The sequence below is a fragment of the Limanda limanda genome, chromosome 15, assembly GCF_963576545.1.
Source record: "Limanda limanda chromosome 15, fLimLim1.1, whole genome shotgun sequence".
NCBI lineage: Eukaryota > Metazoa > Chordata > Actinopteri > Pleuronectiformes > Pleuronectidae > Limanda > Limanda limanda.
In genome coordinates, this window is record NC_083650.1 from 8,807,648 (window position 1) to 8,824,981 (window position 17,334).

A 17,334-nucleotide genomic window follows, 5' to 3' on the forward strand; every position below is an offset into this window, starting at 1 on the left:
TAAATGGTCAGTTAGGCAAATAAATAAACCACACAAACATGTACCCCTCCATGAACAGGTGGTATTCATTAAGCAATTCACAACAAATTGTAGCATAAGAATACAAAAATGCTCTAGTTGCAAGATGCCAAATGGCCTTGAATTTGCTTCATGTTGGCACAGGAAGAGCAGTCGCTTCACTGATACCTTCAGGTAGATTTTCCACTGTGAATCTAAGTCTTGATTATTGATTTTTGCGTATCTAAGTCAGGATACAGAATATTTCCTGCTAGGACTATCAAGTGTAATTTAGAGCTTATGTCTGTTATATTAAAGCATGTGAATCAACCCCCGGCCAACCTTCAGAGAGATGAAACATTTAAGTACAAATGCATCTAAGAGATGAACTATATGAGAAGAGGCCCATCAAGTTGTCAACAAGATATGACATGAATAGATAAAAAATGAGCTGGTTTGGTTCAACCTGCGATTCAGCAGCAGTAAAATATTGTTTAGAATGCAGATGATGGCTGCAGAGGACAAATTTCCCCACGGGCATTAATAAAGAGCGTATTTATTAGCGCTCTAAAATGGAGTGCAGACCAAAGTCACATCGTGGTTGGGGCAGTAAAAGACACATTTCAGTGGACAAGCAAATTTAGTGGCATCTCACCGTGAAGTTTTAGATTGAAAAACACTGAATACTCTTCCCCTAAACCCCCCCTATCATTACCTATAATGCACTTGTCTCTATAGCCAATAGTTTCTCTGCTGAAACCTTGAAAAGAGGAAATCTTTGGTTGAATTCATTGTTCCACAGTGAAAAAGATTTAAAACAACTCATTGCAGCATGGTAATGAAATTGAATATTTGTACAATTTCAGTTCATGACAAAAAGATCAGGTATGTATGTGTCAATTGAGGGATCACAAGAAAATATATTTCCTATCCTTAACTAAAGAGCTTACCACACAGAAACATAGCACATCATCTGTCATAATCAATTTATTTGTGTTACTGACACACACACGTCTGCACCACCTTCATTGATATAACATGAAACTATATGTCCAGAGCTATAGCATGACTCCCTCTGGTGATGGAGCAAAATCACGTGCATTTTTTAGTTGGTGCAGTGACACCTCTGGACCATTAGATGGCAGTAACAGATGAGGGCTTGGCAAACACATTCCTGATGTTAACAGTGACTAAAACTAAATAAGAATTATCCTTCATCTGAGAGAAAATTTAGTTTTTCTTGTGGTTTGTTTCATAATGTATCACTGTAACAGCGATATGTTAGAGTAATAGCAACAAGTTTAAAAGTTTTTACAGCCTGTTTTTAAGAGAATGTTTAATATTATCAGAGCAGGAAAAACAAGCTCGTATTCTCAATGCTCTTTTTGAATTATCCTTCCTAATAGCCCTCTAAATCAGATTAAATTTTGTTTTAGTTGTTTTCCCAGTACATTCTAAACACTTAGCAATTTAAATGATGAATATTTCTTCACCATACCTCACACAGTATCATCTCATGGCATCACGTGATTAGCTCCTCGGTCTTCTTACGAGTTTGTGACACACAATAACACCATAAAAGTCATCTTTGAAATGGTCCAGATCACCCAGTAGTGAGCGGAGCACCTGGGTGGCACGGCTCTTAGACATCAACGTCTCAATTTAAGCTGTGCTGGAGTGTCTGCAAGGCCCAGAGGAGGATCACACTTTAAAGTGGGATTAGCATGTGTGGGTTTGGGGGGGTTCAGAGGTAGTGGTCGTGGTGGTTGTGGGGAGACCACTCAAGAGGTTACTCCACCACATTTGTCTCCTCGAGTTGGGAAGTACACAAAACAACATGTGACGAGTTCAAATTTATATCTTAGCTCGAAAAATACGACCCGAGACATATTTCAGTTGAACGTGAGGCAAAAGGAGAGAACAGCATTTAAACAAAAAGTAATTTAGCAGCCGCTCTGTAATTACTCCCACACTGACTTTGAACTGAGTATGACAGATGACTAGCCTGAGAGCCTCATCTGCTCCGAGACTTGAACCCAGCCGCACTCATGACACGATCATGACACCACTGATCCTCAGGCATTTGTTCTGGGATCAGGTGTCACCTCCTTGAAAGCATTATTAATAAAACCCAGTCCGCCTCTCGGCCAGGACCAATCAATCATCTCTGAGACACAGCAAAGCCTGCGGATCAGGATGGGTCAACCCGGGTCGAGAGGGGTCTGTCCCGACTGCTGAATCACACAAACACACACAGTCTGCCGCTGTACTCACTACCCACCAGAGGGCAATGTTTGGTATCTAACAGCTCATGTAGATGCTGCTGTGCTAATGCTCAGCGTCTGATTTACTAAAGAGAATAGCTACTCACTCTGGTGGAGGGTTGAGGTCGTCAGATTTTGTCTCAAAGAACGTCAGGACCTCGTCACTTTGGGAAAGGTTGGAGGGAAGCTTCATCAGAGCCTGTGGGAGAGGAGGCGGATAATGGTTGAAACACAAAACAGGTGTTTAAAAAGGTTAAATGGCAATGAGTGTTCAGTTTATAACACTTATAACTATGCTGTCATTGTACAGTCAGTAAACAGGAGAAGCACAGGCGGTGAAATCGAGGGCGTGGAGGGGAAGGAAGAGGGCTCTGAGCTGAGAGAGAGGGTTAAAACAAAGGAAAACACATCGAGGTGATGAATCAGAACCACCTGCACAGATATTTAAGAAATGAGACACTTAAATACACCGTTATAGGAACAATATTGAAAATAAATCTACTTTTGTTGTCTTTAAGCTTCTTGGCTTCACGGCAAATCTCGTTCAGTTCCTCTAAATGAAAACTGCTGCCACACTTGGCAACGCACCTGCCCCACATTCCCGTCTCTGACCTCGTGAACGTAAGAGGGCCAACGAGCCGCCTGCCTTCACTGCTAACACGTTAACTCAGCTGATTCCTTCTCCCGGATCCTGTCTTACTCCTCTGTGCCCCCGTTTCCCTCGTTTCCTTCATAGGCTGCCTATTTACATTGGTGACAGGAAATGACCAGCACAGATAGAGCAGTTGCTTTCCTGTCGAGGCTGGTGGAGGAGATAAATTCTGAGGCTTGCCTTGAAAATACAGCAGCCAATGTTCAGGGAGTAGAGAATGAGGTGTTGGAGCTTGGAAACAAAAGGAGATGATGAGACAGAGTCTTACTTTGCAGTAATTATCCAGGTGCTTCAGTCTTTTGACGGCCACATCTCGGATGTGACTTCGGCGAAACAAGACTTTACCTGAAGGAAAACAGGGCATTGTTACACATATAATACACCTCCCAAAAATATGGAATAGTCAAATGTCAGATCATCAAACAGATGAAAATTGTTTATGAATAAACTTTATTAGTATTCATGAATTAACAAAGACACCAGGATGTCCGGCACAATCCCTCACTATTCCCATAAGACAGTATTGATGGTGGGACATAAATGTCATTGTGTGAATAACTCAGTTTGGATGAATGGTAGCATCAATGTGTCACTGATAGAGAAGATCATGATTATCATGTTAAAAGGCAAACGTGTAAATTATTCATCAAAGTGTATTAGTAGCTGGTCATGGTTCTGTAGAAATGTTTTCCCTTCTTTTGACATCAAATACAAAAAATAAAAGTAGAATCAAATTAATTCATGCTTCAAAGATTAATTTCTTAATGATACAAGATTGATTGTAAACACTTCCTATAACTTCCTTAAATTGATGAGAGCATGATTCCTCACTTTCTATCTCTAACTACCACTATGTGTAAAGCCACGGAAGCCACACTACCAGTAAAATGGTGCAGATATTAAAGCAGCACAGCTTATCTAACAAAGGCTCTGTTCACTGCTCTCCTCTGCTCTGGCTCACACAGACTTCACCAGAATAGTCCTTCTCTGCTTCCCTCCTACCTACATGGCAAACCACAAATTGATTTGGCCCTGGATGGAGTCCAGTCTAATACAAGAATGCAAAGCAGTAGGTTTGCTAACAATCATCTGTTGTCCTCTTGTGAATAAATCTAAAATGGATGTGACACTGTCAAAGTTGCTGTGTGTGTATCACCTGGCAAAAAGGGAATAATCCTCTTTTTGGGGTCCTTCTGTCCTCCCTCAATCGGGAACTTGTCAAGGATTCGCATCTGCAAGAATGAGGGAGAAAGTAAAGAGAGACAGAAGCATGAATCGTTCAGCAAAAGTATAAAACATGCCTTTTTGCTCTAAACATGCCTTTATAAATGGGCCTGCGTCTGGATAGGGGCGATTATGAGTCCCTGTCTTCTCACTGCTTCTCTCTGCCACATGTTAGCTACCACAAGTTTATCAATCAAAAGTTAAAAGTGGGGGAATCATAGATAAAAATAGAAACAAAAAAAAAAGGTCGCAATCTCTCCAGGAACAGTTGACCTCCTTGTTACAGTTCATGATCTCAACACAGGGTGTAATTACATCTCGCCTGAAAAGCTTCTGTGTCGTGACACTGCCAACAGATTCACTTTGATCGCTGAGGAGAGGAGATGAGGTTACATCACCCGCACTTATCTTTAAAACAAAAACAAAAAAGTTCCACTTAGGAGGCCATCAGAGGAGATAATGAAGACTTTGATGTTAACATGTGATTCGTGTCCATTAACAGGAATGATCTATTCAGAGATACAGAGCAGATAACTGGACAGAGATCATGGAAATAAAGCGTGCTCTGTCAAGTCTTTAATGATGACAGCAGTATTTCCAGTGTGCAACAGTGTGTAACTGTTTCAGCAAGTGTCAACTTATGGATGTGTGCGTCTGTCCTGTCTACAGGAAACGTCCTGAGTCGTATATGATGTACGAGCAAGCTTTATTCATTGTTGGAAAAAAACTGGAATGCAAATGTCTTAAATATGTGTCTGTATTAAATCATGAGATACTAGTTTCCTCTTTGAATAAATCACTAACAGCATAATTGCACATACAAAAAAAGCACGCACACACACAGGGCATCCTACAGTAACAGCACGCTCATAATCCAGATTCAGTCCCGCCTTGTTCCAGATGTGCTCCACTAAACAGTGAAGAGTGCAAGTTAAAGCGCACTCGACTGGGAGGAGGAGGCCCGGGAACTAGTCTTGGTCTCGCCTGAGCCAAAAAGAACCAGGTGGACAAACAGAAAGGAGCTCGGAGGGTAATGTTGGATCCACACTGTCTGGGCCTTTAGGAGTTGTTTGTAGAAACGCTCCAGTAAGAGGTGGTTGGGTTTCTCTTCTTGTGGTTCATTCTTTTCGACACTCATTTTGCTGCCTTTGCGAAACCTCTCTGTTTGCCTCGGGGCACGGCGTTCCCCCGCCTCCGAAACACAGACAGCAAACGAGAAAACATGTCTTTTTTAAGGGAACCGCTGTCTTTGTTGTGTTTTTGGGTCAGAGTAAAAAGGCTGAGTGTTAAGAAAAGCCCTGGTTAACCACACCTGCACATTAACATGTCATGTTAAGAGCTGATCTAAGAGTTTAACGCTGCTAAAACTCCATATAAACCAGACAGTTTTTCTTTAGAACACGACGACAACGATATAATTTTACAACAAAGACTGTAATTACCAAACATCTTAGTTATTGCAACATCATGTTTGCGACTTCAGCCTTTGTCTGACACACTAATTTGCCCACTAATCATGTTATCAGGCTCCCAGTTGAACGAGCTACTCCCTGCAAGACGTGAGCGTTCACTCATCGCCTTCGGAAACCGCCGCGGCTGAAGAAGGTGACATCACCACCGGGGACCTGCCTGGATACTCTCACGGCTCCGCGGGACAGGTGTGGAGGCCGTTACTATAGCAACAGCACAAAACTTGGGGCCAAACATCGCTCGTGTTTCATACACCTTAAAATTCGGAGGCTTCAGGGACCAGAGATGCTGTGTTTTCTCTGTGCTGCTCGCTTTAATTCCGCACAGGATACTTCAGCGTATTAAGCTGCAGCGTCAGCCAACTGTTCCCACTGGGAAAATGAACATGTCGGCGTGGCAACAGGTGCTATGATGTCATCACATTTCCCTGCCTCTTTCCACACACTCTTGATAATCAGTGTAGTGAAATAAATCCCAGAGAAAGAGAGAACACTCAACCCTCAGTCACCAAACACATCTTTATTTTAGCATTTTGACATTGTGGACATGAATTATGGTGACGGGCGAAACCCAAACAGCTCCTGAAAAACTGTAATGACAATAATCGGGAGCATTTAAACTTGATTGCACTCGCAGGAGTGTGGAGGGAGGAACAGACAATGAGACGATGCACTGTGCAGCGGACAAAGAAACTGCTTGCAGAGGAATCTCGGGCCGGGGGAGTTTTGGAGGAATGTTTGAGTGGGGAAACCATCTGACTCCATCTCTGGGTTGTGTTTTCACATCGACTTGACAGTTGTTTACCGCAGAGAGATTATGGTGAAACAGCCCATTTGTTTTGATTAAAATGCTGAGAATCACATTTTATTGTACAAGTCGTTTTCAAAAGGTGGATGGTCATCATTTTACAGAAAACATGTATATAAACCCACATGTTGAGTCACATTAAGTCTTCATCTCTGCAGCCCATGGGCTAATTTGACTCTTATAAATTGCCCCATCCTGATTCAGTGTCAGTTAGGGATGAAAACAATGAGACCTGAGACTTTGGGGTGTGGATTTAGAAAGAAACAAGATTAGCAGATTTCTGCAGCCCGCTCCTCATCTCATAAAGGACAAGGCAGCTTGGGTCTGCATTAGCCTCTGCTACCACAACCCACTCGAAGAAATGTAAGTGAGTGGGTTGCATCATATATTATGTAGGTTAGGCATCATGCCTGAACAAGTCAAGACAAGTCAGATTCAGCATGTTAAAATATGTACGGTGTTGATAAAAAGATAAGGAGTACAATAACAAAAGAAAAGACTTTGTGGAATAGAAAAACATGTTAAGAGACACATAGAAGATAAGTAAATATGACATAGATTAAGTAAACAATGATAAGCATCAACAGATTCATAAAACAGACTCCAGCTGCAGAAAGTGAGACTGTCAGAGCTCGGGGGAGATAAATGCTTTGAATTAAATAGATGATATTCCTGGTTCTGTATTAGTTTAGATCAGACATCTATTAGTCAATTCATAAATGAAACTATCCCCAAAAAATGTTTAGACAATAAAAGTATAATTATTAAACCAAACATTGGTTTATTGCAGTTTTTAATGTGTTTTTAATTCAACACTTTTCATTCAACACTTTTCATGTTATATATGATAGTAAATTGAATAGTTGGGGTTATAGTGTTAAAGATTTAATGTCACAGTGTGCAAGATATTGTGATGGGCATTGTATTTACTGTGTTCTGATGTTTGATTGAGAACATAATTATTACATTAATAAATATTGAAACTAATCGTTTGCTGCTGTGTTCATACATGTTTTGAGAACAGAGAAAATATAGTTGCAGGGTTGTAAGCCATAAATCGAGTACTTTTTATTGTAATATAAAACCTTCAGTGCATTCTCATCCAGTTGTTTGTCTTCCTTAATGCGCCTGCAGAGCAGCCCCCGTGATCAACAAGCTTTTTTGAGAAACATAACCTAGTTAAAGTTCCATGTTATATTAGGAATGTAGGCCAGACAAAGTATAATGTGGACAGGGTAGCGCTGAACTTACTCCGACTCCCCGATCCAAACATAATGACAGCTACAGGATTTTTAGAAAAACTTTGTGTCCAGAAGGAAACCAGGCCAGATTGCACACTCCACAATCTCCCTGAGGAATGCTCTGGCCCATGGGCTCTGTCCGCTGTGGCTAAAGGGTGCAGAGGGGGGGGTGCTGACTTCCCTCTGTCTGACGGTAAACTCCGTATGAGACGGTGACCAATTCTGCCTACGTCAAACATGTGCGGGCCAGAAACATTTCCCTTCGACACCAGAAACAGCGTTGGGTGGATTTCTGGCTCAGCAGTTGTCAACATGAAAACAATTGTTTCTGAACCAAGGAATCAATGTACTTAACTCTGCACATGCATTACAAAGAGCACACCTTCACTTCAAGTCAGCCGGAGAGACTAAGAGAGAGGGAAACAGATAAAGAGGAGAAGGAATCCCGATAATTTATGATAATGGCTTCCCAGTGGAGCCGTTAAGAGTTTTATTTAGTGCACTGGAGCGGTTTGGAACGTTACTGATGAGTGCCCTCCTGGACGTCCATTTGGCAACGTATATGGCTGCTTCACCTTAAAAAGACAAGACAGACAAAGCTGCCAGTTTTTGATGAGGAGTTTTATATGGCCAGTTGTACGGCGCCGTCTGACGCTCGACATAACTCGAGCGAGTGGCCACCGCGTAGAAGGCGTTTCTTGTTCTGCGACCTTACTTAACTTTCCATTCTGAATTAATTTTTATCAGATGAGATCATGGTCACATTTGTCAGGCCAAGGGTGTAAAATGCTTCTTTTATTCTTTCCCTCCGCCAGTGCCGAGTGAACATAAAACACGCAATTGTGCTGTGAAGACACTGAGCTATGCTGAGTGTGGAAACAGATTGTAGGTGTCAGTTGGCAGACACACAAACACAGGCTCAGTTTGCGCCTGATGAAACGTCAAATGTTTCCATTTGCAGTTTACTCCCCATTATTGAAAGCATAAGGATATGTATAGAAACAGATGTTTTATCTGTAGTCTCAATGGAAACATCCTCCTGTCATTCTTTAAATTCAAGGGGTCCCCCCCACCCCAACCCTTTCCTGACCACAACTTTGTCTTTATTTCCATGAGTGCATTCTGGATTTGGTGCTAGCGTTACGGAAACTACATCCTCTTTCTAGGTATATTGATTTCCACAAAAAAAAAAATGTAAGCAACTGATCACATGTGGTCTCATCTAGTAGTGAGACGATGCGTTTGTGTTTTTTTTAACCATGTCTCATCTATATGGCTACGTTCACCTATATGTTCATATAAGGAGAAATAACACACACTATCCAAGCCCATTCTGTATAGACAGCTGTGGGCTGTTGTTATCTGTGGATTAGCATGGCCAGACAAACACACCCCGGCAGTGGGGATCTGTGGACAAGACTAATGTTTACAGAGACAGGAGAGGAGCTCTGTTTCCATCAAATAGACCAGGGCAGACTTTTCCTGGCTATTAGCAAGAGACCAGAGAACAAAGGGTTTCCTCTACTGCCTTCACCAGGGCCGGCCCACCACAGCCGCAGCACTGTGAAGTGCACTCTGGCAGGGAGCGCAATCAGAGCAGAGCTGAAGACAGTACAAGGGAATGCTTGATAAGGTATGCTCTGATTTAAGTGTAAACCCTCACACTGGTGTTCAGGCTGTTTAGTTTGACTAGGTTTTTTATCTTCCTGGAAAATAACCTGTGTTATGGACAAATACAGCTCTGTGAGATTGAATTTTAATCTTGAGTCACTGACATAAATGCTAAAATTTCACTAAAGGCTACAAGATCCCTCACAAAAACCTTTGGCATATCTATGCCACATTCTGCATACTTACTGAGGTCATGTTTTTTTCCTGTGTCCCTGACTGGATTTCCCCCGTTTCCCTTTTTTCCGAGCGAGCTCCTGGAGGCTTAAATGAGACCTTTCACTAATCCGCCTCCAGCAGATGAACAAAAGGTCAAACTGACCTTTCAGATTAACAGTTTAATAGGAAGATTCATGTTAAGCTCATTCTTAACACACTATTTAAAGCTTTACTGCCTTTTGAGCAACTCCTAATAAATCGAAGCGATAAGAGCGTGTGGTTGTGTCGCTTGTGCACTGTACCTGTAGTTCAAAGAATTTGCTGTATCTCCTGTAGATGACATGGGAAGTGGTGTCGGAGTAAGTGACGTTGATGAGGTACACCTAGGGAGAGAAGCACAAACAAGAGAGGCTCATTAGGAACAATGTCACTTTGTCAAAAGATAACACCGCTTTAGCTCAACCTGTCCTAATGACACAAAGTGCATTCCGTCCTGACTTAACTTCAACAGGTCACCGGGGGTCAAATAAACTCATTAAGATCGTGTGTCTACGTCACACATTGGAAAACAATCAGATGGTCAATAGGAGGTTCAATAGATTTCAAGTATGTTGTCATTTATTAGAAGTAACCATGGTGGATTGTATTTGTTTTGAGTGCAGTTGATAAAATGTGGATGGTTCAAATATATAATTTAATCCTACAGGTTTAATAACAAGAAGCTGTGGTGTTGTCATTCGACAAGATGCATTTCACACCTTTGCATTTTTCTTTTACAACGTCCACCGGAGTCTGTGGAAACAAATGACGCTCTCCCGTTCCGGCACTTCTATCTATCACCATGAATAATGACAGGGAAGAAGTGTTTACCCATACAGGAGCTGAGATGGGAATATCTTTACCTTGGCAGACATCAGTCATTTATAGAACAAAACGCTGCTGCCAGATGTTTTCCCAAAATAAATCCTTTATTCGCCACAGCAATAAAGGGCCCGCAAAACAATCGTGCACGCCCCGAGGTTCAGAAACAGATGGCTGCACCTCATGCGTTTCCATCTCGGTGCATGGCACAAGAGTGTTTACAAAAGCCCTATTTACACATATGGTGGCAATCTGCAAGGACATCAGTTACTTGTTTGAAATGCAGTCCTCACTCGGCTCACAGTTCATTACGGAGAGAGTGTGCACCGAGGCAGAACCAGTCCTACGGCAGCTTGCTAATTAGGTGCAGGCAGCACGACCAGATTCTGTGGATTCAGGCAACAGCACGGCTCAGAGCGAGGGTGTGTGAGGTCAAGGTACATCCCAGACGAGCCCTGAGCCACATTTATATGTTTCAATGTGACAGTACAACGTATGCAACGAGAACCAACTTCAAATGAAGCCAATATTTCAGTAACACTTTTGGCAACAGCATAAATTTATTGTGATGGTTGGAACCAATTGGGAACTCATGAACTCACTGCAATAAAAGCTAAATAATTACACTTTTTACGACGGATTAAAAAAAAAGAAAGTAAAAACCACGGATGAGTGAACGTATATGAGAGTGTGTGGGGCCCATCTGCATGAAATTACCATTTGTGATCATATACAGCTGACAGGCACATTTTTACTCTGAATGCTAAACTTTGTATTTGACAGTGAGTAAACTGCACAAACCATCTCTTTTGAAACTATCCCCCCTAATGTATGTAAACAGGGACTAGTTGCCATGCACTCTTTGGCTCGGGTGCCAGGAGTCCCCGGGAGGAAGTCACACTTTGACATTGGGTACAAAAGACAAAGGGCTGCTTCTTTCCTCTCTGAAACCGGATAAGCATTTTCAGTTGCTTAGCTCATAGATAATGAGATTTGATTTTTTTTCCTTCTCGTCCTTCTTCTTCTTCCCTCGAGGGGACTTCCCAGTCGACCGTCACCTCCGGCTTCCGTCCCGAGGGAAAGTCTGAGCCCTGCGTTTACTGGCCTCTGGGAGCCTCCCCTCTAGCAGGAGATGGATGATGCAATTGATCCCAACTCTCAGGTTGATTAATCCAATTGTACCTGATGGACTGATTGATTTTTTGCAGTTCCGCTGAGACATGTCTGATTAGTCAGGTCACTAAGATAATGCCAAGACCAGACTGTGCAGTCACAAGCCTACAGCCATGATATAGCAGCTGGACCCTGTAGGCTGTACTCACTGGCACAGCGATGCTTTGTGATAATGGCTAACATTAGAAAGACAACATGCTCACAATAGCAATGCTCACATGTTGATCACTTGTCAAAACTTACATATTCAGCTTTAAACCGCCATGGTCCCCAGATGAAGCCTGTTGACTGAATTATTCCCCTGATTTTTCAGTTTTCCATGAAATATCTCAACAGCATTTCAATGTACACAGATACATGCTTTAAAAGCAATAATAGAATAATCTTATTCCCTAAACTATTGCTTAAACTATATTCACAATCTTTCAGTCAGAGGAAATAGTGCCAACGTCAGCAACTCACAATCCAAGAAAAAAGGATCTGACAATCTTGTGTGGATTCAGTGAGCATTTCACATACTTGCTGTGAGTTACACAATGGACACTGGTTGATTATACTACTACAGTGAACCAATATTAATTACATTATGACAGAGGTATTTTTAGCAAATGTTTTTTTGTTTCTGACCAAGGCCTCAGGTGGTCAGGGAAATGATGTCTGTAATCAGCAAGCAGGACAGGGGAAGTGAGACATCGTTATCATATCACTGCAGAACCCAGCAGGCCTGACTCCTACCAATGGTCAATGTGTGTATATATAAAACATGACAACATACTTACCATTTTGTTTTTCATCCAGATCATTAAAAATACTAAGCTCCCTCACAACTCGTCTGACTACTCTAGTTGACAAGAGAATTGTGTCTTTCACGACAGAGAAGAATCTTCAACTGTCTTGCTGTTGGGAGCTTTTTTTTGTGGTTGTTTATCTCTGTCAGGATTTCATTGACCACAAAACCATGCGCCTCCGAAAAAGATGTGACAAAGTCAAACAAAGCCACTCGCATGCCTGTCGACAACATCTGCCAGCTGCCAACATCTCAGGCAACACTTTTTCTACTTCAGTCGCTGTCATTTCCCCATGCTACTGGACCTCCCTGACGAAATGTGGCTGGGCAGACAAATCCACAGACATCTTCCATCTGCTCGTCATTTAAAGTTCCTCCTGTGAAATGCCTCCACAGAGAGAGGTCGTAAAAAATTCAAACTAAAGTGAGATGGATTTAAAGTATCTTCATCTTTGGATGCTGGTTTAGTGAAAGAAAGTATAAACAAACTCCTCAAACTGGAGCAACAAGATGTTGACATTATCCAACGGGAGAACGTCATCCTCTTCAAAGTATTATTTTTTAACCCCACCTTGAAATAGATAGTCTTCCTCCACTGGATGATAATAAACTATCTGCATGCGTGTTTCCTGAATCAAGCGCCTCTTTACTGGCCACCTGATCACATATGTTACACCCGACTGATGGCGTGGGAGCAAGTATTATATTGAGTTCCTGGGGCCTCCTCCTGTCCGTCTATACAGCTTTGTTCCTATATAACATATCCCAGCCCATTACTATTGTTCCCATGGAGGATGTTTGCATGGGTCCAGTCCGGTCAAAGCAAAACTCGTGCCTGATTCTCATATGAGTGTAAAGAAACCTGGATGGTGCATTCCCTGCAGCAAATTAGATAAGTATGACCCATGCTATTTTAAAAGAACTGCTACAGAGATTCCTTCCAGCTAATATAATGTAACTGACAGGTGATAAAAAGGGTTTTAACCGATGAGACCATGACCTCCTTTGTGTTTTATGCAACTCTTTTCTGTCAATTCAAACTCGGTTACCTACAACATGTTAATTTCTGAACAGGATTGATGGTCACAGACGGTGTAAGAAAGAGACTTTTCCTGTAATGCTGACACGTGGATTGTGGGATAGTACATGTTGCGTTCTACATTTTTACATAACTGTTTTAAGGCTTGGTGCTTTGCCCGGGGCTAAATACTGATCTGGAGAACTTTCTGACCACAGACTGAGGCACATAGTCTCAACAAAATTTTTAGGCAAACTGAAATTATTTTTTTTCCACTGGTAAAGCACACACATCTCCTGGGTTGTCCTGTAACAGCATTTTAACATTTACCTGCAATTATCACTTTGGTCTGTTTAGATGAGGTTATGCCACATACTCCTTTACGTCACTGGGTTGTAAGCTACTGCCTGAGTTTGTTTACTTCTTCTCTCTCTCCCCTGACAGGGCTCCAGCTGCTGAGACATGCCTGACATTTCCCCAAAGACACTTCCTTCCTTTTTCTTAATTAGAAAAAAATACTGTTTCTAAACAATAACAATATTTGTAACTGCAAGGGGGGGTCCATTAAATATGAATTTAGGTGCAGCTGTCAGGGATCTGTGGAGCTTGTGCTTATGTGTAGTGCTAACACGATAACAACAACAATGTTGAGCAGAGATGGTGAGCGTGATAAACACATTGGTAAACATCCCAAACTGCTAAACATTAGCATGTTAGCATTTAGCAACAACAAAAACAGCCTCTTTAAGCAGAATCTCAACAAGTAGAGCTGAAGACTCCTCTTAACATGCTAACTTGCTGATTTTCAGCAGGTGTGATATTTACCTGTGTGTTTACCATAATCGTTATCTTAGCTTACCTAAATTTAACTTTTGAACTTCGGATGTCCAGTTACATATACAATGTGATCAATCTTTCCACAATTCACTCAAAGACATGAACTTCTTCAACTAGTGCAGCTATAGTTATGGAAAATTAAAAAAAAAGCTTCAGGTGGTCTATTATGATGCATTCAGAGTTTTGTTCAAGCTTCCAGTGACAGACATGTTCCAGCCATGTTTGTGATGAGCCATGTACATAACTTTCATGCTCTGCTGAAGGATATCATGCATGAATTCATGTTTCTATTAATTGACTGTGATCATCGGCCTGAGACGACACTGCTCATCTTGTTTTAGGAAACAATGGACCTATGAGTCTTAAATAAAGCCAAACTGTGGTATAAATATTTGGTATAAATTACATTTTAACATGTTTTTATTTTAATAAAACATTTATTAACATTTTAGTAAACATGATTTTAAAGGATATATTTCTTGTATGAAAGCTGCTATACAAATAAAGTGTATTATTAAATGTAATGTTTAGCTCAATCTTAAATCCCTGGAGTAAGTGGGGGTTCATCCTCTGGGCACCAAGACACATACTTCCATAAAGCTGTTAGCAAGGCAGCAATTTCAGTGTAGGTGGTAAATATACAGTGTGGAGCCTACATTTGTAAGTAAGTAAGTAAGTAAGTAAGTAAGTAAGTAAGTAAGTAAGAAAGTGAGCAAGTAAGAAAGTAAGTGAGTAAGAAAGTGAGTAAGAAAGTAAAAAGTAAGTGAGTTAGAAGATAATCGTAGATTAGTGAGTAAATAAAGAAAAGAGAAGTTTCACAGCCCTGATATGAGAGAGACATAATAAAAAAAGGACAACTTACATAATGTTTGGATGGGTTCCTTCTCTTCTGCACATCCACAACATTCACGTCCAGGACCGTGCGGAGCTGCATCTTGACCAAACACGACTTGCACCGAGGAATTCTACAACACACGAAGACGTTCACCCATGAAAACCAGGCGAGGAGTCAGAGACCATGAGGGAGCAGCTCCCTGGGCGGACGTCCAGCGGAGAGGCGAGGCCGGCGGAGGTGGAGGCTCCTCGGACTGCTGGTGTCAGGCGGTGCGGGAGCTTCTGAGCTCCTGATGGAACATGGCACCTCCTCCTCCCTGTGGGCTGGACCCTCAGCCCCGGTGCAGCACGGAAGCAGAGCCGGTCCCGCCTCAGCTGGCCGGACACCACAGCCCAGGAGCCCGCTGGAGAAGTGAAGTCACACCGGGGACCTGGGTCTTTGTCTCTCACGTGTGGGAACTGAACCGGACGCAAACATTCAAACCTCAGGGGGTTGAGGACACGTTTTATACAGACGACTTGTTGACTGCTCGGTTTGTTTCTGCACAAAAAGTCAATGGGAAAGAGAGTGGTGTTGCGTTCAAGTGTTCCCCCTGCTGCCCACTATAGGCTGTACCAAACTTAATAGATTTATTTATTAATCAACACTTTGCTATTTTCATGAAAACAGTTTGTATGAATATTGGCAACTATATCAAAAAAATAAATAACAGCAATATATAAAGATAAAGTTTGTCTATGTAGTTAAAACTTGGAAGGAACTTTAGAGTTTCCCACAGCACCTAAACTCGCATGGAGCTGATTTCAACATGTGGTGAATGGCTTTGCCCCCTCCTAGTGGACGAGCATGGAATAACATTTAGGTTTATCTCTACAGCAGAGTGGAGCAAAGTCACTTTAGTAGTAGTGGCGACTTTATACTTCTACTTTACTACACTACTATTATTGTACTATATATGACAGCTATAGTTTCTGTAAAATAGTACATTACAAGTAAAAGTCATGCATTGAAAATGTGGATCATACAATGAGGAAGTTGTATTTTTCCAGAAAAACACGAGAATACGTGTAACGAGGATCATCCCTCCAGACAACATGCGGAGCATCAAGCTCGTCCCTGAAGTCATGTGAGTGCAAACACTGGATTGATCACTTAATAATGGAAAAGCTGATGTATAAAAAAAGAATAAGAAAGAAATACCTTCAGATTCCTCACGTTTGAGGCCCTGACTAATTAATTTATTATCAGATGTGTTGCTAATTTCACGAATTAAACGAAAAATATAATAAAAAAACTTCCCAGAAAAAGCATCATAAAAAATTCAATTAAATTAAATACAATTTATCCTGCGCAGTCCGCTTCTGCGCAGAAGGTGCGCAGTGCACTTCTGCGCAGGAGATGCGCAGTCCGCTTCTGCGCAGAAGGTGCGCACTCCGCTTCTGTGCAAAAGGTGCGCAGACCGCTTCTGCGCAGAAGGTAAATAAAAAAAATGTCAATTAAATAAAATAAAATAAATGTATAATGACAAAAAGCCAATTCATTTGCCTGAATTTTTTTTTTTTAATAATAACCAGGATTGCTCAACCCTTGCAAGTACCAACTATAAAATACAATCTCTAAAATTTCTAGCGGGTCTACATGGGGTTAAAATGTGAAACTTGTATAATTTTTTCCTCCTCATGACGGCAAGTAGCATGCGTACTAGAGTCGAGGGGCTGAGCCAGCGAGCCGAGCAGAGCCCATCATGAGGCGGAGAGGGGATCCAGGAAACAGATCCGTTAACCAACCCAGTCAAGCTCACCACTGACAGACCAGCCCGAAGAGGAAATACAAACCTACAGTAACCAAAGTTAAAGCATCGCATGTCTATTTCTTAAAATTGCATCTGAAACATATAATAATAATAAAATTGATAACATTATTAAGATTAATAAGAATACATTTTCTGTTAATTGGCTCAGCCCTAGTTGTGGCTTTTACGACTGTGTTGTCATTGTTGCATTCATGATGATGTGGCTCCGCAGTTGTGTTGTCACTTTTATAGTTGTATTGTGGCGTTTGTGCTTGTGTGAGACGTCTCGGCACTTCAGGTTTCAATAATATTTCAGCTATAACTTATTCAGCAGTAACTTATTCACACACACTCATAAACAAAGTTGTTACCACATTTGCAAGGAATGTCACAATGCACTTTTGAATGTATATAGTTTAAGTATTGTATTGTGTTTGACTTTTTTTTAATAGTAAGCTCCTTCTACCTTACTTTTATCTTAATTGAATGGTCTCACTGCTGAGCTGACCTGTTTATCCTTGTGCGTTAACACCCTCATGTTCTAACTCA

At 41.5% G+C, this 17,334-nt stretch overlaps 1 protein-coding gene and 1 pseudogene across 1 annotated transcript in view; one reads left to right on the forward strand and one right to left on the reverse strand.

Moving 5' to 3' along the window:
• The window catches only part of LOC133020611 (SH3 and PX domain-containing protein 2A-like), a 50,748-nt gene extending 35,494 nt beyond the window's left edge, over positions 1-15,254 (reverse strand). The window contains exons 1-5 of the mRNA XM_061087236.1: positions 15,021-15,254; positions 9,785-9,865; positions 4,070-4,145; positions 3,182-3,258; positions 2,369-2,460 (exon numbers count right to left, since the gene is read on the reverse strand). Coding sequence (XP_060943219.1) covers positions 2,369-2,460; positions 3,182-3,258; positions 4,070-4,145; positions 9,785-9,865; positions 15,021-15,092 — 398 coding nt within the window. The 5' untranslated portion in view covers positions 15,093-15,254. The remainder of the gene's footprint in view (positions 1-2,368; positions 2,461-3,181; positions 3,259-4,069; positions 4,146-9,784; positions 9,866-15,020) is intronic.
• Positions 11,197-13,261, forward strand: LOC133020952 (N-acetyllactosaminide beta-1,3-N-acetylglucosaminyltransferase 3-like; annotated as a pseudogene).
• Positions 15,255-17,334: the final 2,080 nt, after the last annotated feature.